We start from the raw sequence: 27,230 nt of genomic DNA, 5'->3' as shown, positions 1-27,230 counted from the left end.
CACATGGGGGAGGAAGAGATGGGAAATAAACCTACCTAACAGGTACAATGAACACTATTCTGATGACAGACACACTCTTAACCCTGATTCAAGCATTATAAAATGTTTACAGCAGCCTCTTATCTTACAGTAAGATACCACTACACTTGAGGCTCTGTCTCAAAAAAACCTTGCTGTTTATGATCCATGTAACCAAAAACATTTGTGTCCCAGTAATCCTTTGAGATATAAAAGAAAGACAGCAGGTAACTGTGGCATAGGGTTATGCTTTGATAAAGCTACACCCAGGCATGGTGGGTGACACATGCCTATAATCCCAGCTAGTCAAGGGACTGAGGTGGGAAGATCATTTGAGCCCAGGAGTTCACAGTTATAGTGCTCTATGATCACACCTGTGACCAGCCACTGCACTCTAGCCCGGGCAATGTAGCAAGCACACAACTCCAATAAACAACAGCAACAGCAATGTTAAAGCTAAGTAGCAGGTATACTAGTGTTCATATGTTGGTCTCTATTCATTTCTGGATACTTGAAATATTGACAATAAACATATTAAAACGTAATCCAGTCATTTTGAAAAAAAAAAATAGAAACTAGCCAAAAAATTAAATCTCATCATCCAGAAATGTTAACATTTTCACCTAAAATTTTTCATTGATTTCTAGTATTTATTGAACCCCTACATTGTACCAAATCAGGATACTGGACAAATTTGTTTTTGTTTTGTTTTGTTTTTTTTTGAGACAGTCTTGCTCTGTTATCCAGGCTAGAGTTCAGTGGTGTCATCGTTGTTCATACAAACCTCAAACTCCTGGGTTCAAGCAACTTCCTGCATCAGCCTCCCAAGTAGCTGGGACTACAGGCACCCACCACCAGGCCAGGCTAATTTTTCTGTTTTTAGTAGAGATGGGGTTTTTCTCAGGCCTCTCACAGTTCTAGAATTACAGGTGTGAGCCTGTATTAGCACATTTAATCCTCACAACTACACTCTGAAATAAGCACCATTATTATCATTGCCATCCACATTTTCAAAAAGAGGAATCAGAGGCCCAGAGAATAACTTACAGCTAATAAATGAAATGGAGCGCTCAGAGTATTGCCTGACACAGAGACTCAGGTGGGGCAAGTTATTTTAATTAACATTTCCATGATCAGTTTGGAAGTTGGACACCTTTGCATTTGTTTGGTGGCCATGAAGGTTTCCTCCTCTGTCAAGTAGCTCTTTGTGTCCATTCTTCATTGTTTCCTATGAGGTTGTTTATCTTATTTCTGACTGATTTGTTGCGTTCTTTATATTTTCTTACACAAATCCCTTGCTGTTTATGTTGTCTGTGGCTTGTCTTTAACTTTATTTCTGGTGTTTTTCATCACTCACTGTGTGATTTTTATTTTAATGTACTCAGATGTATCTTCTCTCCCTTTGGGTGGTGTTTTTTATATCCTGTTAAAAAAAAAAAAAACCTTCTCTATTAGTGGTTATGAATTCTCAAGTGAGCTCTATTTTTCTGCCCAGAACCCACCAGAACTCTAGGCAGGAAACTAGTGGACAGGTTTTTATTCAAATTCACCACTTCACCCAGGGAAAAGCCAATTGAAGGGCCAAGCTTCATGTGCAATTCTTGGTTCCAGAGCCTTGGCTCCTCTTCCTGTATGTGCATTGTACTAGTTAGTGTTCAGTTCAGCTGAAAGCAACAGTGCCCCAAAATAATAGGGCCACATATGAGAGGAAAATTCTCCCATAACATTTCAGAGATAGTCAGTCTAAAACTGGTATAGAGTGATTGTCCCCACAGTGTTCTAGACCACCCAAGTTCCTTCTATCCTGTTGTTCCACTCTATGTGGACTCTATTTCTCATATTTCCATTTTTTTTCTTTTGAGACAGTCTCACTCTGTCACCCTGGACAGAGTGCCATGGAGTCATCGTAGCTCACAGCAACCTCAAACTCTTGGGCTTAAGCGATCTTCTTGCCTCAGGCTCCCTAGTAGCTGGGACCACAGGCGCCTGCCACAACACCCAGCTATTTTTCAGAGACAGGGTCTCACTCTTGCTCAGGCTGGTCTCGAACTCCTGAGCTCAGGCAATCCACCCACCTCGGCTTCCCAGAGTGCTAGGATTACATCTCCAACCACACCCCACATTTAACACTGGGGATCAAATTTCAACATGAGATTTGGAGGGGACAAACAGCCAAACCGTATCAGTGACATGTGAGTAGAGCCCTAAAATGAAGAAAGCTAGCATATCATTTTGGGAAAGAGTATTCCAAGCAGAGAAAAGAGCAAGTACAAATGCCCTGGGGAAGAAGTGGACATGGTGTGTACAAGGACCAATAAGGAGGCCTGTACGACTGGCGTGGAGTGGGAGCATGGGATAGGGATAGCAGTTGCTCTCTAGAGATTGCAAAGTGCCAGCTCAGCCAGGGCTTTGTAGGCTTTTGCTTTTAATTGTGGTGACAGGAGAAGCCATCAGAGGATTTGAACAGAGGCATGACATGATCTGCCTTATGTTTTAAAAGGGATTACTTTAGTTGTAGGTTTGAGAGTAGCCTCTAAGGCAGTAAAGGCTGATGTGGGGAGGTAAGTTGGAAAGGCTCTTGTGGTGAGCCAGGGATGAGATGAAAGTTATTTGGACTACGATGGTAGTAGTGGATGTGGTGAGAAAGGATAAGATTACAGGTACAGTTTTAAGGTAAAGTCAAACATAAAGGTGTGTGTGAGAGAGAAGAAAGCCCTAGGTTTCTGGTCTGGGCAGCCAGATTGAGTGATGATGCCATTTACTGAGACAGGGAACTCTGGGAAAAGAGCAGTCTTGGGGAATGGAAATCCCATTTCGAAGCCAGGAGCAGTGGCTCATGCTTGTGATCCTGACACTTTGGGAGGCCGCGGTAGGAGGACTGCTTGAGGCTAGGAGTTCAAAACCAGCCTGGACAATTTATAGAGAGTATGACCCTACAAAAACTTCAATAAGTTAGCTCAGCATGGTGGTGCATGCCTATAGTACCAGCTACTCCGGAGGCTCAGGTAAGAGACTCACGTGAGCCCAAAGGATGGAGGCTGCAGTGAGCTATGATGATGGATACCACTACACTGTAGCCTGGGCAACAGCACGAGACACTGTCTTAAAAAAAAAAAAAAAAAGAGTACCTTGCAAGGGGAGAGGTCATTATAAAATTGAGCATAAGATTTTTAAGTTTAGAGAAATTTGTGTTGGAGACATAAATTTGAAAGCCAACAGCCTATATGTGACCACGAGACTGGATGAGATCACTGGGAAAGGCAGCAGGGAGGTTGGTAGATTTGGCAGTGGGAGGATTAGGACATGTTCTAATTCCTTGTACTTTTTTCAGTGAAATCGGAAGGAAGAACATTTGCTGTCAGTTGGAGGAGAGGAAACAAGGTTTGAGAAGGGGGAAGATGATACACAATAGCTATTTGTGATGTTATATTTTATAAAACATTTCTTGGTGTTTGTTGATGAAAGGGTTTTTGCTCCAATGAGCAATTTTACTGTCATAGCTCATGACATGTACATACTTATAATCATCGTATCAAAAATAAGCCAAAACATGCTTTATTAAGAAACTAACTTATTAGAAAATATAGAAAAAAGAAACAATAAAAAATGTAAAATGTTGGTTGAATGAGGTAGTCCTCTGGGAGGCCAAGGTGGGAGGATAGCTTGAGCTCAGGAGTTCAAGATTAGCCTGAAAGAGCGAGCTCCCATCTCTACTAAAAATAGAAGAACTATCCAGGCATCATGGTGGGTGCCTGTAGTCCCATCTACTTGGGAGGCTGAGGTAAGAGAATTGCTTAAGCCCAAGAGTTTGAGGTTGCTGTGAGCTGTAACGCCATAGCACTTCACCAAGGGTGACATAGTGAGACTCTGTCTCAAAAAAAAAAAAAAAATTAAAGACATACCTTATATTCCAGTAAATAAATACAATAAAATAGGAACCAGATAATCTTTCCCCTTTACACAGGAGTGACATCAAAGAGTAATTTATGTAACATCCCTTGCTCACTCACATCGTGACTTGGAGACTATCATCACATCGGTAGGCCTAGCTCTCATGATAATTGTCCAGTGGTCATATTTCCAAACAAGAAGGGTGCACTGTCCAATGCCACACTGAAAGTACAGATAGGGAAGAGGACTAGAAATTGAGGAACAAATACCTCAGATGTCCTTGGCAGATTAACTGGGTCCTAACCACAAATAAATAGTGTGGCTCCAAGCTAAAGCAGATCTGAATACCAGTCTGGAGATCACCAGAAAGAAGGAACTGGATTGAGTGCAGCCGGCTCCCGAGGTGAGACAGAGGCAGCACTCATTCAACAGCTACCTCCCATTCTCTACTTCGTAGACCCTGTCACTGGGGCTAGATTGATGTAGCACCACTAACCGTCTACTTCCAGGCCACAGCAGAAAACAGCGGCATACATTAACAAATTGTTTCTTCAGTGCTAGATGAAAGAAGAGCAAAACTAATCTGTAGCTTAGGCTTTATACTATGAGGAACTTAAAAAAAAAAAAAAAACATGGGAAGCACATGTACTCCATAGTAGTAAAGGATCTTGCCTTGTAGTCCTGGATGTTGCTTAACTGCCCATGCCAGAAAGCCATATGGACAAGTACCCAAAGTAAAATGGTATAAACATGAAGGAAGAGGTGGGATAGTTCAAGAACTATTTAGAAAGTGAGGTCTATAAGATTTGCCTGATCAGATGTGAGAAAGGAAGAGGAGTGAGGATTCTAGAGCAGCAAGCCATTCGTATGCCAAATCTAGCCCACCTGATTGTTGTTTGTTTTGTAATTCATGTCAAATTTAATAGTCTCTTCACTGATTCTTTGTACTAGGAAATGGGTGTCGGGGAAATGGCATTTTCATTCCCCCCGTTCTTAAGACTAACAACACACTTTTTGTAATCTTCAACTTTAGTACCAAGGAGCTCTTCTTTGCTTCCATGTTTTTATCAGCAGCTTTAATCTGGAGAAGTGTTTCCAGGATATTTTTTTCTGAGGAGCTATTTTTCCATATATATTCTTTCATGTCTGCTTTACTCTTAGTCTCGCGGCCATTCTTCGGTTTTCAGGCTAGGTCTCAGAACGTGCAGGGGCCCAGCGGTAGAGAACGCAGGTGGGGGAAGCCTCTGCCAACCCTCCAACCGCGCGCATGCGCACGCACACACAGACACACCCTGCGGCAGAGCCAGCCTGACCAAGAGCGGTGATCGCCATATCTGCGAGGATGGCAAGCCGGAGTGGACTAATCAAGAATAGTTTCTACATTTTAAAATGGCTGGAAAAAAATCAGAAGAAATTTTTGTCTGTAACATGAAAATTATATGAAATTCAAATTTCAGAGCACATACATTTTTACTGAAACATATCCCCACCCATTGGTTACACATTGGTTTTGGTTTGAGTCAGAGTCTTACTATGTCGCCCTCGGTAGAGTGCTGTGGCGTCAGAGCTCACAGCAACCTCTAACTCGTGGGCTGAAGCGATTCTCTTGCCTCAGCCTCCCAAGTAGCTGGGACTACAGGCGCCCACCACAACGCCTGGCTAATTTATCTGTTTAGTAAAGACGAGGTCTCTTGCTCAGGCTGGTCTCGAACTCCTGAGCTCAGTCCACCCACCTTGGCCTTCCAGAGTGCTAGGAGTACAGGCATGAGCCAAGGTGCCCGGCCTCTCACGTATAGTTTATGGTTGCTTTCATCCTGCACCATTTAGTTGAATAGTCTCAACAGAGACTGTGTGGCCTGAAAATGTCAGATATTTCTGTATTCGGTCCTTTATGGAAAATGCTTGCTGGCTACTAGTCTAGATGACTTGTAGGTGTCTGGCCCGGGTAGCTGGAATGGTAGTGGTGTCATCACTGAGATGGAGAACACAAGAGGAGGAGCAGGTTGAAAGGGAAAAGGAGGAGGTCATGTGGGTGCCTGGTGAATTATTGACAAGTGCCTACAGGTCACCCAAGGACAGAAGCTCAGGAAACAGCTGGTTATCGGACTTTGGAACTTCGGAGAAAAGCGGTGGCTGGATGCTGAGTGGATGAATATTGGCACTCTATCTCTTCTCCAGAAATGAATTTCCAAATTTCCAGTCATGTCCTACTAAAATTTGGTCTAGGGGGTTAAGCGTTCCAATTTTATCTCCAATCTCAGTGTTTACTTTATAAAGGCTTAATGGCTTACAGAATCCTAAAGATGTGGCACGATGTGAATGAAGACCACAGGTCTTTATAAAGAATTTGAGAAGTGGAACTCACCTTCAGTTTATTCTTCAATCTTTCTAGGATGTAAGGGTTGATTGTTGTTCAAAACTGAAACTTTTGCCTTTTCATGTCTAATTTATAGCAAAATTCTGGGTAAAAGGACATAAGTGGATATTTTGATTTTATTACTCTGGATTGTGCTTGGGCAAAGGGGAGAAAAACAAAAGCAAAAAGGCGATGAAGCCAATAGACGATTTAATGAGAGAAAAAAAAATCAATTCAAGGTGGGGGGTGGAGGAACAGAACAAGGGAGAAGGGAGCAAGAAAGGGGAATTGGTGGGGGGGGGTCAAGGTGTATGTACCTCTTGGGGGTGGGACACAGTTATAAAAGGGACTTTACCTAACAAAAGCAAACAGTGTAACCTAATTCTTTGTACCTTCAATGAACCTGAAACAATTAAAAAAAAAAAAAACTCACAAAGGCAGCACTTTTGTATTTTTGGATTCACATGGATTCCTTCTAAAAACAATTGTTCATGATATAAAAAATAACATTGATTCTCTGGATTCCTTTTTTTTTTTTACTCATTTGAACTCTTTTGCCCAAATCAGATCATCTTAGGAAGCTTTGTTAACAAGAGACAGAGGTGGGCATTCCAGAGCCTGGCTGGGGGCCTGACTAGAGACTGGGTACCATCTAGCAACTGTCTTCTGTTGTGCTGGTGAACTGAGGTTTTCTTCTTTTTTACTTCCTCCTGTTTTTGTTCTCGTGGATAATTCCCCTTTTTCTCCCTTGATTCTTCTCAGTGTGACGGCTAAGTGTGAACTTCACACCAGATTTTCTGGGTTTGAATTCTAACTCTACCACTTTTTTTTTTTTTTTCTTTTTAAGAGAGATAGGGTTTCACAATGTTGTTTAGGATGGTCTGCAACTACTGGGCTCAGGTAATCTTCCTTCCTCAGCCTCCCAAGTAGCTGAGACCATCGGTGCATACGGCCATGCCTAACCTCTGCCATGTATTGTATGATCTCAAACAAGTTATCTAGCTTTGCTGTGCCTCATTTTCCCCATCCATAAAATGGGGCATGATATTAGTAGTGACCTCAGAAAAGTTGTAGTGAGCATTGAATGAGTTCTTTTAGAATAGTGTCAGGCACATAGTTGAGGACTATATGAATTATTATTAACATCATCATTCCCTTCCACACCTTCTTCTTCTTTGTCATTTTTTACCATCCTGTGGGAAGCTCATTTGTATTAATACCTAAGCATGATTCCTGTTGTATAAATGCTGTGGTGGCTGTGTTTTGCTCAGATACGCTTTTAGGTTTGTGCTAACCAGAACAAAGTGAAACCTCTATGATACGACTCAGGGGTGAGTCCTCACCTGGACAATTCTTGGTGTTAGTCCCCTTGGCAAAAGGTCTGTTGTCCCAAACCATAAAAGCAGAAACAAAACCAAAAAACAATCAACCAACCAACTTGAACTGGGAGGGAGAGTCTTTATTGGCACATGTAGTGAGACTGACTCACTCCATCTTCACCAGGAGGTTAGGAGAGAAGGGACCTCCTGTGGGACGACCCAGGTTATGGGTGGGAAGATGCACGGAGAAAAAGCAAGGAACCCAGATAAACTGTCTCTGAAGTTTTTAGACTAGCTTCCTTCTTAGAGTTTAAAACAGATGTCTTCTTATCTTTTGACTGTTACTCTTTTAATTTACATTTGATAATAAAGTTGAACTTTTGTTCACATTTATTGACCCCTGTATTAGCCCTTCTGCAAATCACCTATTCATGCCCTTTACTCATTTTCTTATTGAGAAATTTCATCTTAAGCCAGGTGCGGTGGCTCATGCCTGTAATCCTAGCACGTTGGGAGGCTGAGGTGGGTGGATTGCTTGAGCTCAGAAGTTGGAGATCAGCTTGAGCAAGAATGAGACTCCATCCCTACTAAAAATAGAAAAACTAGTGGGCAGCACCTGTGGCTCAAAGGAGTAGGGTGCCGGCCCCATATGCCAGAGGTGGTGGGTTCAAACCCAGCCCTGGTCAAAAACTGCAAAAAAAAAAAAAAGATAAAGAAAGAAAAACTAGCCAGAGGCATTGTGTAGGGCACCCATAGTCCCAGCTACTTGGGTGGGTGAGGCAAGATCACTTCAGCCCAGGGGGTTGAGGTTGCTGTGAGCTATGACACCACCACACTCAACCTCAGGGCGACAGAGACTCTTGTCTCAAAAAAAACCAAAGCGAAACAGAGAGAGAAATTTCATCTTAACTGATTAGTAAGAGCTCTTTTTTCACTAAAAATATTTATCCTTAATCTATCTTCTGTGCTACAAGCATTTTACCCAGTTACTTTTCTTTCGTCTTTATTTTTGTTTTAAACTTTACATGATCAAATTTATTAACCATTCTTCCTTTTAAACTTCTGGCTTCTAAGTCTTCAGACTTCCCTCACCTCAAGATTGTACACATACTAATGTATGCTCAAATTTTTTTTTTTTTTGAGACAGAGCCTCAAGCTGTCACCCTGGGTAGAGTGCTGTCGCATCACAGCTCACAGCAACCTTCAACTCCTGGGCTCAAGAGATTCTCCTGCCTCCACCTCCCAAGTAGCTGGCATTACAGGCACCTGCCACAACGCCTGGCTATTTTTTGGTTGCAGCCGTCATTGTTGTTTGGCAGGCCCGTGCTGGATTCGAACCCACCAACTCAGGTGTATGTGGCTGGCGCCTTAGCCACTTGAGCCACAGGCGCTGAGCCCATGCTCAATTTTTTGTATTAAAGTGTTTTGTTTTACATTTAAATCTTTAAGCAATTTCAAATTTATTTTGCATAACTATTTTTTTCCTTTTAGTAAATATGTTTTCTTTGTCATAGCAAAAAAATATGCATTTATAAGGATTGTTAAGAGGACTAGGCTATTTCTGAAATCACACAGTTTTGCTGCTGGTGTCTCCAAAACACAAGTTGTTATAATTCAAGAGAATGAAATCCACTGAAAGGTTGACAAGAAAAATGTTCCAGGACAGCAGCCATGGGGGCCCACCTGGCTCGCCCCTACCTGGGCGATTCTTCTGTGGAGGCCGACCCCCTGCGGATGCCCACCTTCCCTCCCGACTACGGCTTCCCAGACCGCAAGGAGCGTGAGATGGTGGCCACACAGCAGGAGATGAGTGATGCACAGCTGACGCTCCAGCAGCGGGACTACTGTGCCCACTACCTCATCCGGCTGCTCAAGTGCAAGCGTGACAGCTTCCCCAACTTCCTGGCCTGCAAGCACGAGCCGCACGACTGGGACTACTGTGAACACCTTGGCTATGTGAAGCGCAAGAAGGAGTTTGAACGGAACGGCGGCTGCTCCAGCGGAAGAAGCGACGGGAGCAGAGGGAGGCAGAGGCTGCCAAAGGCAAGGGGACTGGAGAGGTGGCTCCTGAGGTGGCTCTATAGGGAGTCTGTGCCCCACCCTGTGGACCAAAGAAATTAAAAGCCTCCAAGCCCTTCAAAAAAAAAAAAAAAAAAGTTCCACCTACTAAGTTCCTAAAAGATTTTTCTAGATGTGGTTGCTTGCGATCCCAAGTATTTGAATAAAGACAATGGCATCTTGGTGTTATTTCCACGTGTGTAGTCTTAGAAACAGCTTATCATCCTCAATGGGGTAAAACGTGGATTCTTAGGTCTGCAAGAATTCAGGCTGTACTCGGGCCACTTTCTGGAACTCCCTAATGTGGGTCTTAGGGCACTGCATCTCACACCAGCTGATGGGAACCATCTGGACACCTGACTCACTGTGGGCTACCACCACTCCTAGCTCATTTTCGGCAGTGGTCAGCAAGTAGTTGGACTGTGCGTCGCTTAGGGAGATTACTTTGGCCAAGGCAATGTCACCTGGGCGGAAACTTTTATAAATTCCAACCTTGTCTTTTTCAGTTGCTCAGACATTTTCTTTGAGGATTGTTCTCCGAAAAGAGTTCTTAAGTAGTGTGGACCCCACGTATAGGATGTGTACTTCAGCAAAGCGTGAGTTGATGCTAGAGACCTTACAGGTAACAATAGCTCCCACATCTGGCAGTAATTGAGACGCCGTTTCTCTCATCACAGACACCACAGGAAGTGCGCAGTTATGGCTGCTCAGCCGGCAAGCGACAAAAAGATGTAGCTGTGCCGGGTGTAGGTCCCGCTGCCCGGGCTGCCCTCCTCCAAGTTACACAGACGTTTGCCGGGTATGCTGTGTCTCACAGGTGATGCCATGACGGCCACTGTCCCAAAGCCCGGATCTATTTTGCATAACTATTAAGGCAGAAATCCCTTGAACTTGTGCAAATGCTGAGCCAATTATCCCAACACTATATATTGATTTGTTTCTTGAAATACCTTTATCATATACATTTTTACATACAGTTGCATCTATTCTGAATCCTGTTAACAATTCTTCTGCCTATTTCTGTATTAGTAAATGCCCATTTTACTGTCTGCTAGGGCAAACTCCTGCTCCTTATTCCCCCACCCCTTTTTTTTAGTGCTTTTTCACGATGGAGTCTTGTTATGTTCCAAGTGGTTATTCACAGGTGTGACCATAATGCACTGTACCCTTGAACTTCTGGGCTCAAGTGATTCCTCTCATCTCAGCCTTCTTAGTAGGTGCGACTCCAGGCACATGCCACCATGTCCTGCTTTTCTTAGCTATATTTACATCTCTATTCTAATACATTTTAGAATCATTTTGTCAAGTTTAAAAATCCTCTGGGATTTTGATTGGGGTGACATTGAATTGACAGATATAGAGAGGTCTTAATTCTAACAAGGTATGTCTTTCCATAGATATAGGACTTGATGTTTATGTCCTTCAGTAGACAGTCCTCCAGACTTACAATTTTCCCTTAAGGCTAATAACTTAGAGGTCTTGGGTTTTGAGGAACTAAATTGCTTCATAGGTTGGAGCAGCAATTGCAGTTATTTGGTTGTGGATGAGTTGCTAGTAGTGAGAAAGCCTTCCCCAGAAAGTGGAAGGGCTAGCCACAGAGAACGTGACACAGACCTTGAGCACCCTCAAGTTCCTAAGTATGGCCAACCTGCAGACGAAGTACAGAGTTGGGCATGAAGGTCAGGCAAACCACCACTGCTTGTGATGTTCAAGCATGCAAGGGGGCAGAGTTGCTATCGAGAGTACAAATAGCCATTAGTGGGAAAGAGAGATCTCCCTGTAGATTTATTGGTGGTAAGATCAGCAAATGAGTCCTTGAGGAAAAATCAGCTGGTGGAGTAGCCATCAAAAATTCCAGTGAGGCAGGCAGTCCTTCCAAGACATTTTGTCAGCTTCTGCACTAACGACAGGGGCCTGATACATTTTTGTCATGAGGGCTGCCTGCGCATAGTAGGATGTCTAGCAGCATCCCTGGCCTTTACTCTCTAGGTGTCAATAGCAATACCCTCTCCTCAGTTGTGAAAACCAAAAATGTCTCCAGGCATTGCTAAGTGTCCCCTGGGGGACAAAATCACCTCCAGTTAAGACTCATTGTTCTAAGACCTAAGGGACCATGGAGCAAACAACCAATGAAGTAAGCTTGTGGGGTCAGTGAGAAGGATGACAGTGGTAAGGATGGCCTCTTGGAAAAAGGAAGTGCAAGATGCCCCATCCCCACTCAGCCACATCCTCATAGAGGGCGTGGGGTAGCTAACTTCCTAGGGATGTCCCCGTATCAGAGCGGGAGGAGGAGGCACAGCAGGAGCAGAAACTGATTTCCTCATGGCCATCTGGAGAAGGAAATCCTTGCTGCGGAACATCTGGCAGGCAGGGAGACCAGGGCAGAGAGGTATCCACTTCTAAGAAAAATTTCAGATCTTGGGTGGATGAAGGGAAATCAGAGTCAGTTTCACCTAAAGTTCCACCGCGCCGGGCTGTTTCATCCTTAGACAGCCAGGCACAGTAACTCACGCCTGTAATCCTAGCACTCTGGGAGGCTGAGGCAGGTGGATTGCTTGAGCTCATGAGTTTGAGACCAGCCTGAGCAAAAGCAAGACCTGTCTCTACTAAAAATGAAAAAACTGAGGCAAGAGGATTGCTTGAGCCCGAGTTGGAGGTTGCTGTGAGCTATGATGCCATTGCACTCTATTCAGGGCAACAGCTTGAGACTCTGTCTCCAAAAAAAAAAAAAAAAAAAAAAGACTCCTTAGATACTAAAATGTCAGTTCCCCACCACCAGCTGCAGAGACTTGAGCAATGCCCTTAGGGGAGATGGGCTACAGTTACAGGTCATGCTTGTGGAAACTGATTCAGCCAGTGGACATTGACATCAGGCACCTACTGTGAGGAGAGTGCACGTATAAGAGAATGGGGGTGCTCCTGGAGAGATAAAAGGACTGAGTGGGCAGCAGGCCTAGGAAGGTCCTGTGAGGTAGGGGCTAGGGCTTTACTTGAAAGCAAGGACAAGGTAGATCTCAACTCCAAGCCCCATCGCCTAAAGTGAGAATGAAACATCTTTAAACAAGATTGGTTGGGCAATGTTGCCCATAAAGGGTTTCTATAGTTACAGAAAAATAGGTAGGAAGCAAGGAACAGGAAACTGGGAAAACAGTTATCTACAAGAGAGCAGTGGAATAGGTATCTGTGAGCACTGATAGGGAAATTCAAATGAGGGGTATAAATTAAACTCAATTGAAAGAGGCTGTGTATTAGAGGCTCTCTACAAAGAGAATACTATTCTGAGAGTAAGTCCCACTCGTTGAATCTCAAGTCCAAAGCCACTTCTGTGTACTTCTGATAGTGGAAGAAATCAGAGGAGATGCCAGTAAGCAGAGAGGCCCTACAGTTAGGGCCCACACGGGACTGCCCAACCAATCCTCAGAATCCTAAAAGCTATGAAGTTAAACAGCTGGCTTCTGTTCAGGAAGACAGACACAGAGGCAGGCCTGATAATCCATCCAGGATGCCAGCATCTGTGTATATTTGCTGGTGCCTTTGCCACATAGGAAGTAATGTCCCTGCATGGAGGCACAGATCTCTGTCATATGGCAAGAGCTAGGGAGCCCAGGGGTGACCTGTGGAAAATCAAATGGCAAAAATAGCCTCACCTTGACCCATCCATTATCCCTGTCCCACTTCTACCGGGAATGAAGAGATGGGCCCAGAAATGGCTGGTGAAACTCTCCTATGTTTTGGGGGAAAGATTATAGTTATAGCTAGCACATATGTGGATAAAATGATTATGTAGACGTGCCAGGCAACATTCTCTAAGTTCTACATTGAGTCCTCAGAATAACTTTAGTAGGAAGGTTCAATTAACACTTCCATTTTACATATGAGGAAATGAAGGCATACATGGATTAAATAATATGTCCAAAGTCCCATAGAGTGGTAAATGACAGAGATGAGATTCTGATTCAGTTAGTCTGGCTTCAGAGTCTGTGTACTTAACTATGCTATGAAGAGGAAATGCCAAAATTCTCAGGATGAGAGTAAGCATTAGAGGAGGTACCTGTAGCTCAGTGGGTAGGGTGCTGGCCACATACACCAATGTAGGCGAGTTCAAACCCGGCCCAGGCCTGCTAAACAATGACAACTGCAACAACAACAAAAATAGCTGGGCATTGTGGCAGGTGCCTATAACCCCAGCTACTTGGGAGGCAGAGGCAAGAGAATCGCTTAAGCCCAAGACTTAGAGGTTGCTGTGAGCTGTGATGCCACAGCTCTCTACCGAGGGCAACAGAATGAGGCTCTGTCTCAAAAATAAAAAGTAAAAAGAGAATTTAAGCATTAGACGGAGGGCAGCTAAAGTCCCTGAGTAGGCTATGAGGACCCCAATTATCCCATGAGCCACCCCACCTAACCATCATACCTAGAATCACAGAACTATAATGTAACATGCCTGGGGGCCATCACTGTGGTGGTGGATCTACTAGAAATGAGAAAAATCACAAAATGGTTAAAACAGTAGGGAGAATTGGAATCCCCACCACCAAAGATTCTCTTTCCAGGGATAAAACTTTAATTCTGAGTTTTGTTTCTATAACAATGGAGGTGATAATGGTGAGGTTACCTTATTTTCAAAAATAAAATATTTTGTGTAAATACCCAAAATTATTTCCATGCAAATTTCCCTTACATGTGACCTGAATTGTATTCAGTTGTCCTTGTCATTACTGTAGGTTGCAGTGGAATAAACTGCAGCAAGGTTTCTTTCTGAAAGTCTTTCATTTTCATTGTACTTGTTCTGATGTGGATAACTGTCAACTCTACCCTTTTTCCTCTCATCCACTTTCTTGCATGTGTGCTGTGTCTAGACTTAGATTAGTTTAACACAGTACTATAATATTGTCATGCTATTATAATGGCTCTGGGGGCGTCTCAAATCCTGACTACACCAGTGATATCTGAAATAATTCCCTGCATGAGTACATATAGGAGCTGGTCAGCTTTGCATTGAACATAAATCCACATCTGCATTTACTTTTGCTTCTCAATCACTATTTTAAATATTCAAATATATCATTCCTAGGCATATTCATCAAAGAAACATAAGATGTTTCTCTTCAAGGACACCAAATTTGAAAGACTAAGTCCAGTTAGTGATGGAAAAAGACTAAATTTACACTATTCCTTAGATGATAATTGTGTTATCCTACCTAGATCTGTGTATCTACCTCTGAATACTCCCTTGATTATTCATATACCTGGTTCACAGCCGGTGATCAATAAATGTATGATGAATGAATGGTCAACAATTTCAAGACTGTAGCCCTTATCTGCTCATATGATAGCTTCCATCGATCTTTGAAAGGCATCTGTGATCAGTATGCAGGATGAGGAATCTAGAGCCTATATGACACACAAGCCTAGGCAAACCACTGAGAAGCAATGATTATTACTAAACATGATGGTACGTAAAGACCGAGAATTGTAGATCAGAAATCGAGACTGGCTGAAAAAGTTTTCTATCAGGAGGATGAAGCAAATTGAGTATAAATGTTCTGGATAAAAAGAAAAGACTAATTACTCAGGGTGAGTCTAAGACCAAAATAGGATGAGGGAATCTGAATGTTACCTGATTTTATGAGTATTTTATTATTTATGCTTTGCATGTCCTGGGTAGAAAGGATTGCTTTTAATGGTCAGAATTGATATAACAATGAAAATAAAGAAGTTAAATTTTTAACTTCCTGTTAAAAACTCTGCCTAAGGTACTTCCTCAACACACACACGCTAGTTCCTACCCATCCTTCAAGGCTCTGATCAAGTCCTATCTCTTCCACGAAGCCTTTTTCGGTTCTCTTAGAAAGGCCCTGCTTTTTCAAGCACTTCCCATTACCACTGATTTGCTATTATCAGACTTCTTCACATTATCTTTTTTTAATGTGAATATTTCTTATCTCCCTCAACCACAATCTCTCTGCGGGCTAGGATATATGCCCACACTGCCTTGCACATAATAAAGGCTCTAGAGGTATATGTTTACCTAAGATGGCTTTATTTCCTTGAGATTGCTTAAGCACTTATTCTGTGCCAGGTCTTAGAAAAACAGAAGTACAAAATTCAAACAGACTCTAGCTTTATGGAGCTTACCTTTTCAGTACAAAAGTGGAAGAGATGAATCTTTTTAAGTCTTTCTAGAAGATACAAGAAATTGTAGCAGGAAACCATAGGAAATAGTACAGTTGCAAACACTGGACTGTAAGTCAGGATACTTTGATCTTATCTCTAATTTGATTGTGCCTTGAGTACATTTCTTAACCATTTGTACGTCCATTTCCCTAGATGTCGTATAGGGAAAATTGAATCAGAAAACAGATACAAAGCATGCTGGAGGAAACTTCCTCAACCAGATAAAAAGCATCTATGAAAAATCCACACCTAATACCATACTGAAATGTGAAAGACTGCAAGCTTTGAAGATCAGGAATAAGACAATGAGGTCTGCTCTCACTATTGCTATTCAACACTCTATACAGGAAGGGCAAGACAGATTCTAGGTAAGAAAATGAAATAAAACGCATAGAGATTGAAAAGGACTATTAAAATTATATTGACAGATAACATGATCTTATAGAAAACCCCTGAAGTCCACAAAAAATATTAAAGCTAATAAGTTCAGCAAAGTTTCAGAAGATAAGATCAGTATACAAAAATCAATTGTATATAACTGGGCAAGGTGGCTCTTGCCTGTAATCCTAGTACTCTGGGAGGCCAAGGTGGGTGGACTGCTGGAGCTCAGGAGTTTGAGACCAGCCTGAGTAGGGTGAGACCCCATTTCTACTAAAAATAGAAAACTAGCCAAGCATTGTGGTGGGTGCCTGTAGTCCCAGCTACTCAGGAGGCTGTGGCAAGAGGATTGCTTGAGCCCAAGAGTTTGAGGTTACTGTGAACTATGACACTACTGCACTCTACTCAGGGTGACAGAGTGAGACTGCACCAAAGAAAAAAATCGGGCAGCGCCTATGGCTCAAAGGAGTAGGACACTGGTCCCATATACGGGGGGTGGTGGGTTCAAACCCGGCCCCGGCCAAAAGCTGCAAAAAAAAAAAAAAAAAATCAACTGTGGGGCGTCGCCTGTGGCTCAGTGAGTAGGGTGCCAGCCCCATATGCCGAGGGTGGCGGGTTCAAACCCAGCCCCCGCCAAACTGCAACAAAAAAACAGCCAGGTGTTATGGCGGGTGCCTGTAGTCCCAGCTGCTTTAAAGGCTGAAGCAAGAGAATAGCGTAAGCCCAAGAGTTAGAGGTTGCTGTGAGCCGTGTGACATCATGGCACTCTACCGGAGGGCGGTACAGTGAGACTCTGTCTCTACAAAAAAAAATCAACTGTGTTTTTATAAACTAGCAATGAACAATCCAAAAATGAAACTAAGAAAACTCCATTTATAATAGCAGAAATAAAATACTAAAGAATAAACAAAATAAGTATAAGACTTCTTTTACAAAAGAAGTAAAAGAATCTACATAATGTTGTTGAAGGAAATTGAAGATAATCTAAATAAATGGAAAAGGCCCCCGTGTTCATGGACTAAGCATACTTAGTATTGTTAACATAGAAATATTCTCCAAAACTCTTACCAAAGTCCCAGCTGATTTCTTTCTTTTCTTTCTATGATTTAATAATTAAAAAAAAGAAAAAAAACTCTCCGAAAACAATTGAAGAAAGAAAAAAAAAAAAAAACAACAGAAATTGGCAAGCTGATCCTACAACTCACATGGAAATGCAAAGGATCCAGAATATATGAAACAATCTTGAAAAATAACAAAGTTGGAGGACTCACACTTCTCAATTTCAAAACTTACTAAAGAAAAACAGTAATTAAAATTATGTGATACTGGCTGGTGCCCGTAGCTCAGTGGGTAGAGAGCTGGTCACATACATACAGGCTGGTGGGTTTGAACCCAGCCTGGGCCAGCTAAACAGCAATGACAATTGCAACAAAAAAATAGTCAGGCATTGTGGCAGGCACCTGTAGTCCCAGCTATTTGGGAGGCTGAGGCAGGAGTATAGCTTAAACCCAAGAGTTTGAGGTTGCTGTGAGCTGTGATGCCATAGCACTCTAATAAGCGCAACACAGTGAGACTTTGTCTAAAAAAAAAAAAATTGTATGGTACTAACATAAGGACAAATAGATCAATGGAACAGAACTAAGAGTTTAGAGTAAACCCATGTACAGTATTTATGATTAATTCATTTTTGATAAGGGTGCCACGACAATTTAATGGGGGAAAGAATAGCTTTTTCAATAAACAGTGCAGGGAAAACTGGACTTCCACATGTGAAAGAATGAATTTGGATGTCTACCTGATACCATATACAGAGTGAACTCCAAATGGATCAAAGACCTAACAGTGTTAAAACTGTAAAACTCTTAGAAGAAAACATAGGTATAAATCGCTATGAATCTGAATTAGGAAAGTTCTTCATAGATACAATACCAAAGCACAGGCAACAAAAGAAAACATAGACCAAGTGCACTTCATCAAAATCTACAAACTTTTGTACTTCAAAAAACATCAACATGAAAGTGAAAATCAATACACAAAACAGGAGAAATATATTCAAATCATCTATCTCAGAGGGAACTTGAATATAGAACATATAAAGAACCCTTGCAACTCAACAATAAAAAACCAAACAGCCTGATTTTAAAATGGGCTAAGGACTTAAATAGGTATCTCTTTGAAGAAGATACAAAAATGGCCAATAAGCAAGAAAAAATTCTCACCATCACTAGCCTGGGGATACCACCTCACATATACAGGATGACAATAGTCAAACAGGCAGTAATAACAAGTGTTGTTAAGAATAAGGAGAAATTGGAACCCTTATACATTAATGGTAGGAATGTAAAGTGGTACACCTCCTGTGGAAAATAGTCTGGCAGTTCTTCAAAAGGTTAAACAGAGAGTTACCACCCTACCAGCAATTTCACTCCCATGTATATGCCCAAGAGGACTAAAAACATATCCACACAAAAACATGTACATGAGTGTTCATAGCAACATTATTCACAGTAACCAAAAAGTGGAAATAACCCAAATGTCCATCAACTGATGAATGGCTAAAATACAGTATATCCATAGAGTGGAGTATTATTCAGCCATAAAAAAGAACAAAGTACCAATACATATTATAACACAGATGAACACTGGAAACATCATGCTGTGTGAAGAAGCCAGGCACAAAAGGGCACATATTGTACCATTCTGTTTATATTAAATATTCAGAACGGGCAAATCTGTAGAGACAGAAAGTAGATCAGTGGTTGCCAGGAGCTGGGAGATAACTAATGGGAACTGAAGAGTGACAGCTAGTGCATGTGGGGTCTCTTTTGGGGGTGATAAAAATGGTTGAAATAGTAATGGTTTCCCAACCTTTTAATATACTAAAAAGCATTGAACTGTGTACTTTAAATGGGTAAATTGTATGGTATATGAATTAAATCTCAATAAAGAGGAAATAAGAGGGAAAAGCATGTTGCAAAAAGTTTTAAAATGCCATGCATGGAGGCAAAATCTATGAAGAATTTTCACAGCTTCAAGCAGGAGTTGGATAAAGATATACACACTTTTCTTAGAGAGTAACTATTATGTGCTTAGAGACTAGAAGGACCAGGTAAACAAAGCACTCTTACTGTTAACTCCCAGGATAGGGGCATAGCCATGTTGTACAAACCCATTCTACATCCTCAACCAATTCTCATATTTTCCTTTCCCTTTGTCTTTTGATAGCTGAACTAGTACTGTCAGAACTGAGTAGTCCAACATTTTGTGGATCAGAAGCCTAACATATACATCTAATTATTAATATTTTAAAGAATTTGGAAAATTCTATTATTTTAATACATCACTCAAGTTCTTCACCTTGGAGAAGGCTAATAATTTATAAGAAAAGGCTTGGGTTCTTATTATGATGTCCTATCTTATTTATTAATTAACTAATGAGTCATCTCTAGTTCTATGATGATATATTGATCAAGGTTCCATTTCTGTTTCATATTAAAAAAGATGTGTATGATATTTTCCATAGGTGGCCAAATCATATAAATATGATAAGAACAATCCCATTTATATACATTATGTCATTGGTGACAGTGATTACTAGGAAAAATTGCATGAAATTTCTTATTTTCTCTCTGGTTTTTCCCTGTAGCAAGAAATTAACACTACCAATAGAGACTTATTCAGATTTCACGATATGTTCAAAGACTAAGAAAACAATAGCTTTTAGGGGAAAGGGGACTCAAGCTTAATTGCAAACCCAGCAAATATAGAAGAAGTGTATTCTTTGGTGTGAATTAATTCGTACAGGCCACATCATTTCATGAAATCATTAAACTATGCAAATAGTAATAACTAACACATGCAGTATTTCAAGACAGATTTACCTAGCTTTCTCTAGTCTATTCCACTTTATTCTCTATAGCTTGCTGCCCTTAGAATGAAAGTTGAAAAAAATAAATCTAGTGGAACTGTGCCATGACACAGAGAACTCGTGAGCCATAGGACACAAAATTATCTTTGACTTTTCCTTTTTTCTCCTTAGCCAAGCGATGAGTCTTGTCTAGTAGTTCTACATAATGTCTCTTGTACTTGTTCTTTCTTCTCCATTCTTGTTCATGTTACTCATGTCTAGGGGCCTATGGACTGATAACTAGATTACTGCAATAGCTGTCTAACTGGTTTCCTTATTTCCATCTCCATCTACCACCAATATATCTGGCAGGAATAGAAAAGATTAAATTTCTAAAAATAACATTGAATTAAGTAATCTCTGTTTAAAAACCTTGACCAACCCCCTCATGCTTACTGAGTAAAATCCAAACACGATTAGCCTGGTATTCAAGGTCTTCTAAAATCTAGGTCCAAACTTTCTGGAGTTATTATCTACTACTCCCCTGAACAAAACTGGTCTCACCATGCTCCAAACTTCTGCTAATTCTTTTTACACTTTGGGTTTCCAGCTTAGAATAGCCTCCCTATCTTTGAAAGCCCATTCAAAGCTTTTGTTCACAAAACCCTCCCTGAATACTTAAAATTCACGGTAGCCTTCCTTTAATGTGATGAGAGTTATGGACAGTGGCATTCATGTGGCAATACTCAGATACAACTCTCATGTCTGACACGTTGTCAATACTTGTACTATTTAATTTTGTGTAAATCTTGCCTCCTTAACTAGATTGCAAGTTCCTTGGGAACAGGGGCCACTTATTGTACTTTTAAAAATTACCCACAGGGAATATGATATGCTTGGGGATGTAATGGGGACTGGTTATTGACAGAAGAGTGCTGGAGTTTCTCCAAGATGCCTCTCAGATGGAAGCATTCACTCTGGGTGATAGTTTTTTACACATACCTGCCAAATGTGAAAGGTGAAATAACTACAAGTTACTCCAAGATATTAAGGAATTATAAACTGCCTCTGAAATGCTTTGGAATCCTTTATTAAAATACAAAATTAACTTTTAGAAAGTAAGTTACTACTCCCCTGAAAGCTAAAAAAAAGGGTATGTAATGAAAAATGGAAACATGATTAAGTCAGGAGCATAATCTCTAAGATTTACTTGATCACAAAGTATTCAAAAAGTCAAGGCTCCATGCAATCCATAGTTCAGTGTCTATTTTTCATCTGTAAAATGGGCTAAACTACGTAAGGAAAATAAGTCCAGAACTTGAAGTTTACATGAAAGGCAGCCAAAATTATATGGATAATTCAAGCTTAAAAGGTTCTTTATACCTTATTCCTGAATTATTTAGAGAATGAGATTTCTTAATATTAATAGAAATACAATCCCAAAATAGCAGTTGCTAAATTTGTGGCTTTATATATTCTGACCCAAGACATGCTGCAGCCGTAAGGTTCTGTCAAAATGCTTCTTAGCCTGTGACTGAAGAAAATAATCGTTACAAAATTCCCTCCTCAGATTGCTGCTAAAATTTTGAACTTGCACAGGATATAATGACTACAAATTCTCAGAAGGGTTTTGCTTAGTTTTGTGGATAGCCCCAGACAGGGAAGATATGTAACAAATACTGCTTGCTACAGAGACCTATACCCCATATAAATCCCTTGTATGTCTTGCAGTTGGGAGAAAAACCCACTTGATTATGTAGCACCACCATCAGATCAAAACCACAAGGAACAGTAAGATTGGTATTTCTATGTCTATCCTTTCCTTCTGAAATCTTCCTGTTAATTCTTTTGGCCCAGCCTTGACTACTAATTGGCAAGAATTCAAATTATCTCCCCAATGTGAAATATTCATGTTTTATGGAAATGCCATCAATTTTCTTCTCCAAGGATTAGTACTCATAATAAATTGAGCTTCCTGTCAACAAAAATGCTAAGTTCAAAATATTATTTCCTTCACTTCTAATTACAAATAAGTTTTACCTTTTATTGTGTTCCATTATACAATTTTACATAGTACTATTATTATTTTAAGCAATAATTAAGCAAATTGAGTTAAGGTTTTTGAGCTCTACTTTTCAGCATATAGATATACCTAAAAAAGTACAAACCAAGCACAGTGGTGCAATTTTCCAGGCACTTTCAAGTTGCTTAAATATTTACAAATACATAAGCACCCTGTTTGAAAGCATGAAGATTTTGGTGTCAGGAGGAAACACTCCACGTATATCAAATCCTTAAATTTTAACATTTGCACAGCTCCAAATATTCCTGAGAAAGGTCAGTCTCATTGTCATTTACATCTGCATTTCCTCACACTTCGGCATATCTTGGGGAACCGTAACCTCTGTCACTTGATGTACCACTAATTGCACAAAATACATTTAATGTGTTGCTTATCCAGGGAGAATGCATTGTGTCTTCTTGTAGTATCTAAAACAAAAGAAATCCGCATGGTTATCATGAAGCAAATGGCCACTGCCAAAAAAGAATGTGTATATGAAATTACAGGCATATTTCAATTTATCACTGACACTTAGCTATTTAAAATGACAGAAAGCAGAAAGAGCAAAGAATAACATTACCGACTTCAGTCTTCAAAGCTGTATTACAAAGGCAGCATATCAAAAAAGCAGAAAAGATCTAGTTACTGATTAAGAACAAAAAAGATTGTAAAATGCAAATGTTCAATCGAAATGAAATGTTTTTTAACAGATGGTCCTAACAAAAGCTCTAAACAGTGTACTCTGAGATGAGTTTATGGGTCATCTTCCAAACACACTGGTTCTCAGAATCACCTTTGGAGGTTTTCAAACAAGCAGATACCCATGTTTCTTCCCTAGAGACTTGCAAATAATACTAAATAAAGATATGAGTCATAAGTGTATATTTAAAAAGATACACTATGATTATATAAGCTAACTGATAACAGAAGATTTTTCCTGGAAATAAAGAGCTTCAAAAATTCTGATTGTATATAAAACCAGCACATTGTACCCCATGATTGCATTAATGTACACAGCTATGATTTAATAAAAATATATATATTATATTCCCATAAGTACATACATATATACATCCATATCAGCATTAATATTTTTAAAATTATCCATTTTGTATGATACAAAGCAAAAGTAACAGAAATCTTATGCTTAGATTAGATGGAGGGAAAAAACCAGTATGACTGGTTTACTATGAGGTCCTAACTTAGGTTTCAATCTTTCAGTGCTTGGTTCTCAAGTTAGCTTTGAAATTTCAGTATCATGCCCACAAATTGGTCTAGTACTGAGTCATATCATTCGTGTTGTTACAAATCATAAGGCTTAAAGAATGTCTATAATAGAGAAATTTCTTCTTATAAAAACCTTAACTCCTGACACAAATCTGAATATTAGAAGTTTTAAGAGATGAATGATTATGCACATCTATCAGAATACGACAAATAGGGAACTCACTGTGAAGAAATTACACAACCTACCAAGCCAACACTACAATGGCCACCATGACTGTGTGTGATTAAGAAATCTGTAATTATTATTATTATTATCTGTAATTATTATTATTATTATCTGTATTATTATCTGTAATTATTATTATCTGTCATCCTAGCACTTTGGTAGGCCGAGGCAGGTGGATCACCTGAACTCAGGAGTTCAAGACCAGCTTGAGCAAGAGCAATACCCTTTCGCTACTAAAAATAGAGAAAGAACTAGCTGGGTGATGTGGTGAGCACCTATAGTCCCAGCTACTCAGTGAGGCAAAAGGACCTCTCGAGCCCAGAGTTTGCTGTGAGCTATGATGCCATGACACTCTATCCAGGGCGACAGAGTGAGACTCTTTGGCTCAAAAAAAAATCTGCAATTAGTAGCTTAAAGATAGCATAAATCCTTTTAATTTATTTATTCATTATTATTATTATTATTATTATTTTAAGACAGAGTATCACTATGTCGCCCTTGGTAGAGTGCTGTGGAGTCACAGCTCACAGCAACCTCAAATTCTTGGGCTTAAGCAATTCTCTTGCCTCAGCCTCCCAAGTAGCCAGGACTATAGGCACCTGCCACAATGCCCGGCTATTTTTGGTTGCAGTTGTCACTGTTGTTTAGCAGGCTCAGGCTGAGCTCGAACCCACCAGCCTCAGTGTATGTGGCTAGCACCCTACTCACTGAGCTATGGGCGCAGAGCCCATAAATCCTTTTTAAAAAGCCAAAAGCTTGAAGACAGTTTTAAAAGGACTGTATATTTTGATAAGCTGTCAACAGATTACATTGAAAAGGGCCAAGGAATATTCAGGCCATGTCTTTTCATCAAGTAATCATTTATGGAGTGCAACAGATTCTTTCATACTTCAGTACACATTAACACTGTCTTTTTTTTTTTTTTTTTTTTGAGACAGACCCACTCTGGTAGAGTGCCCTCATAGCTCACAGCAACCTCAAACTCTTGGGCTCTAGCAATCCTCTTGCCTCAGTCTCTGGAGTAGCTAGGACTACAGGAGCCTGCCATGATGCCCAAGATAGTTTTTGGGGTCTTGCTCTTGCTCAGGCTGGTCTCAAACTCCTGAGCTCAAGGCAATCCACCTGCTTTAGCATCCCAGAGCACTAGGATTACAGGTGTGAGCCACTACACCCAGCCAACACTTTGTCTTATTTTGTGAAGCATAATATGTCTCAAATGTAAGACTAAAAGAAGGCTCTCTTTTATATGAAACTAATGGGAAATATTATTCAATTTATAAAAATTCACTATAAATCAACATCTGCCTAAAGTAAAGCACACCTGAATATGACATGTAATGACAAGATAGTTGCATAGATGGTAAGTTAAAAGAAATTGCAGTTTTCTTGGTTAGCTATCAACTTGTAATAGCAAGGGTCTAAAATACTGGTCTCTACAACTAAGAAAAATAGCCATAACTTCCGAAAATAACTGATACAGACAGGTGGGAAATAGGAAAGTAGATTTGAAAAAATTTCATGCTCTGGGGGAAAAAAACTTTATAGCACAGGGGAGTGGGGAAACAACCTATAACCAAACCTTTATAGAACAACCACTCTGAATATCTTGATCACAGTAATAATAGCAAGTTGAATAATTTGCTTTCAATTTGAATAATTTAGAGTTCAAGACTAGGTCATGTAGCTGCATGCAAATGAAATAACTGTAATGCAGTATACACTGGCTTAAAGCAGCATGTGAAATTGTTTTGTATCTTTTGTGAAGGAGGAGGAGGAGTTACGGAGTTTTATGTATGCATTACAAAACCCCATCAACCAGATAGTTTCTAAAAACCAACTATATAGTCTTTTGATAACAGCATACCCCAGAATAGTTATGTGTTGAAGAGAGTTATACTCCCCCATTGTTCTCATGGGCTGAACTTGAGGTACAGACAATACAGGACGTGGGATGGTTTCCTACTCTCCTAGGGCTGATCACCTAGCTTCTTTGCAAAGAAGGGAAAAAAAAGGCCTCCAAAAACTGAGTGGTAAAGGGATGCCTTGGGGCTGCTTGCACTCATCCCTAAGTTGGCTAACAGAAGTAAAGATGGAAAAAAGAAGACACAACACTCATTCCAGACTCCTCAAGCCATCAAGATTCCCAGCTGCAGAGAATGGGCACATAGGAGACTGAGATAATTGGTCTCATAGAATGATAAAAATCTGGCTGGCCCTGATTCTCCATACTGAGAAGATGACAATGGTTACAAAGTAGACTCCTGGTCACTCAGGTCAACTTTGGGCTGATTGTAATGAAATTTCCCACGAGTCTTTCTAAGAAAAGCACACAAAATAGATGCAGAGAGGCAGAGTTAAAATGAAAGTCAACTAGCTTTTGCTGTTAGAACTCTCTCTCTTCTGCTTTCTCCCACCATTGCACTGCAGTTCTTTGGGTAGTAAACACTGGGCCTTTCTGTAAGTACCCCACGGAAAGCAGTTGCTCTTACGCAATCACCAAAATGCAGATATGAGGACAAATAAGGTTCTCCTTTTCAGGATCAGCTTTGAAAATGTGTTCCTTAAAGGTTATAGTTATCCTTGTTTCTTATGAAGATCCTCAATTTGTTAAAAATTGGCCTTTGAAGTATTTCTGGGGAAATATTTATCCTATTGGCTATTTTCATTAGTGAGAAAATGAAGGAGTTTTTACAGTAAGCTCACGACTTTTACAAACATGTACACAGCTATGATTTAATAAAAAAAAAAAAAGATGTTAAAACACTTAGGTGACAATCCACATTCAGAGTGGCTACAGACACAAATTTCAGCATCCCGTAGGCATGAAGTTTACCAAGACAATCCAGGAATACTCAGTTTTTCTATAAAGGCCAGCAATTATATAAAACATGTAACTACTTAATTATGATATAATGTGGCTATGTGATGACCAGGTCTTCTATATTTTTCAGACTCTGTTTTACTAAGTCAGCTGTAATTGTCACTAACAGTCATAGATTAAAATGCTAAGAAATGTTATGAAAATAGAGAGTTTTACAGGTTGCATAGGTATGAAGACAATCCCCAAATTTTGGAAATCACTTAAAATATCACCTTAAATGACAGTATCTGTTTTCTTAACAACCAAGATAGGGATACTCATTTGGGGACTTGGCTACTAAACCAATCATTTCATATCTCTAGGACTCTTCTTGAGAGACTCTTATACATGTTCACAGTAGATCAGTTCAGACTTGCTCAGCTAGTCACTTCTAATGACATTATAGCACAAAGAACAAAATAATTTATGATTGATAACTGCTTTAGTAATGGCTTTAGGTAATTGTGCAAACACAATTTGCATTATATTAAATAAATGATTAACTATAACACAAACAAATTTTAAAATACAGACTTTGTAATTCTAAGGTAATGCATTTTGAATTAACAGACTCTACTAAGCAACACTTTAGGGACCCCAGATCATGTTTTCATTTTCAACCACCCTAATACTTGCCTGCTCATGGATAATGTCTGACAATTCTTTCACCATGTCTCTGAAATTTGACTTTAGGCCTTCATGATATTCAACTTGATCTTCTTTAATTAGCCGCTCATTTAGTTCAAGTGCAATGCTGCAAGCTTGTATGAATTTCCTGTGGATAACCATCAAAGACGAAGATTGTGTTATTTAT

The 27,230-nt window shown here is 40.2% G+C and overlaps 1 protein-coding gene and 2 pseudogenes across 4 annotated transcripts in view; 1 reads left to right on the top strand and 2 right to left on the bottom strand.

Moving 5' to 3' along the window:
- Nucleotides 1–9,226: 9,226 nt before the first annotated feature.
- On the top strand, nucleotides 9,227–9,689 carry LOC128577342 (NADH dehydrogenase [ubiquinone] 1 beta subcomplex subunit 7-like; annotated as a pseudogene). Its single transcript, XR_008377560.1, has one exon. The product of XR_008377560.1 is annotated as an NADH dehydrogenase [ubiquinone] 1 beta subcomplex subunit 7-like (transcript).
- A 152-nt stretch (nucleotides 9,690–9,841) lies between these two features.
- LOC128577341 (exosome complex component CSL4-like) lies at nucleotides 9,842–10,975 on the bottom strand (annotated as a pseudogene).
- An 11,089-nt stretch (nucleotides 10,976–22,064) lies between these two features.
- DOCK11 (dedicator of cytokinesis 11) overlaps nucleotides 22,065–27,230 on the bottom strand; it is a 237,142-nt gene continuing 231,976 nt past the window's right edge. For 2 of the 3 annotated variants that reach the window (XM_053579535.1, XM_053579536.1), the window contains 2 exons: nucleotides 27,053–27,191; nucleotides 22,065–22,531 (listed from right to left, as the gene is read on the bottom strand). In XM_053579535.1, coding sequence (XP_053435510.1) covers nucleotides 22,412–22,531; nucleotides 27,053–27,191 — 259 coding nt within the window. In that variant the 3' untranslated portion in view covers nucleotides 22,065–22,411. Of the gene's footprint in view, nucleotides 22,532–22,683; nucleotides 22,702–27,052; nucleotides 27,192–27,230 lie in introns of all 3 variants that reach the window. The other variant, XM_053579537.1, reaches the window with a different exon arrangement.

The sequence above is a fragment of the Nycticebus coucang genome, chromosome X (genome assembly GCF_027406575.1).
Source record: "Nycticebus coucang isolate mNycCou1 chromosome X, mNycCou1.pri, whole genome shotgun sequence".
Lineage (NCBI taxonomy): Eukaryota > Metazoa > Chordata > Mammalia > Primates > Lorisidae > Nycticebus > Nycticebus coucang.
This window is presented reverse-complemented; position numbering and strand designations above follow the sequence as displayed.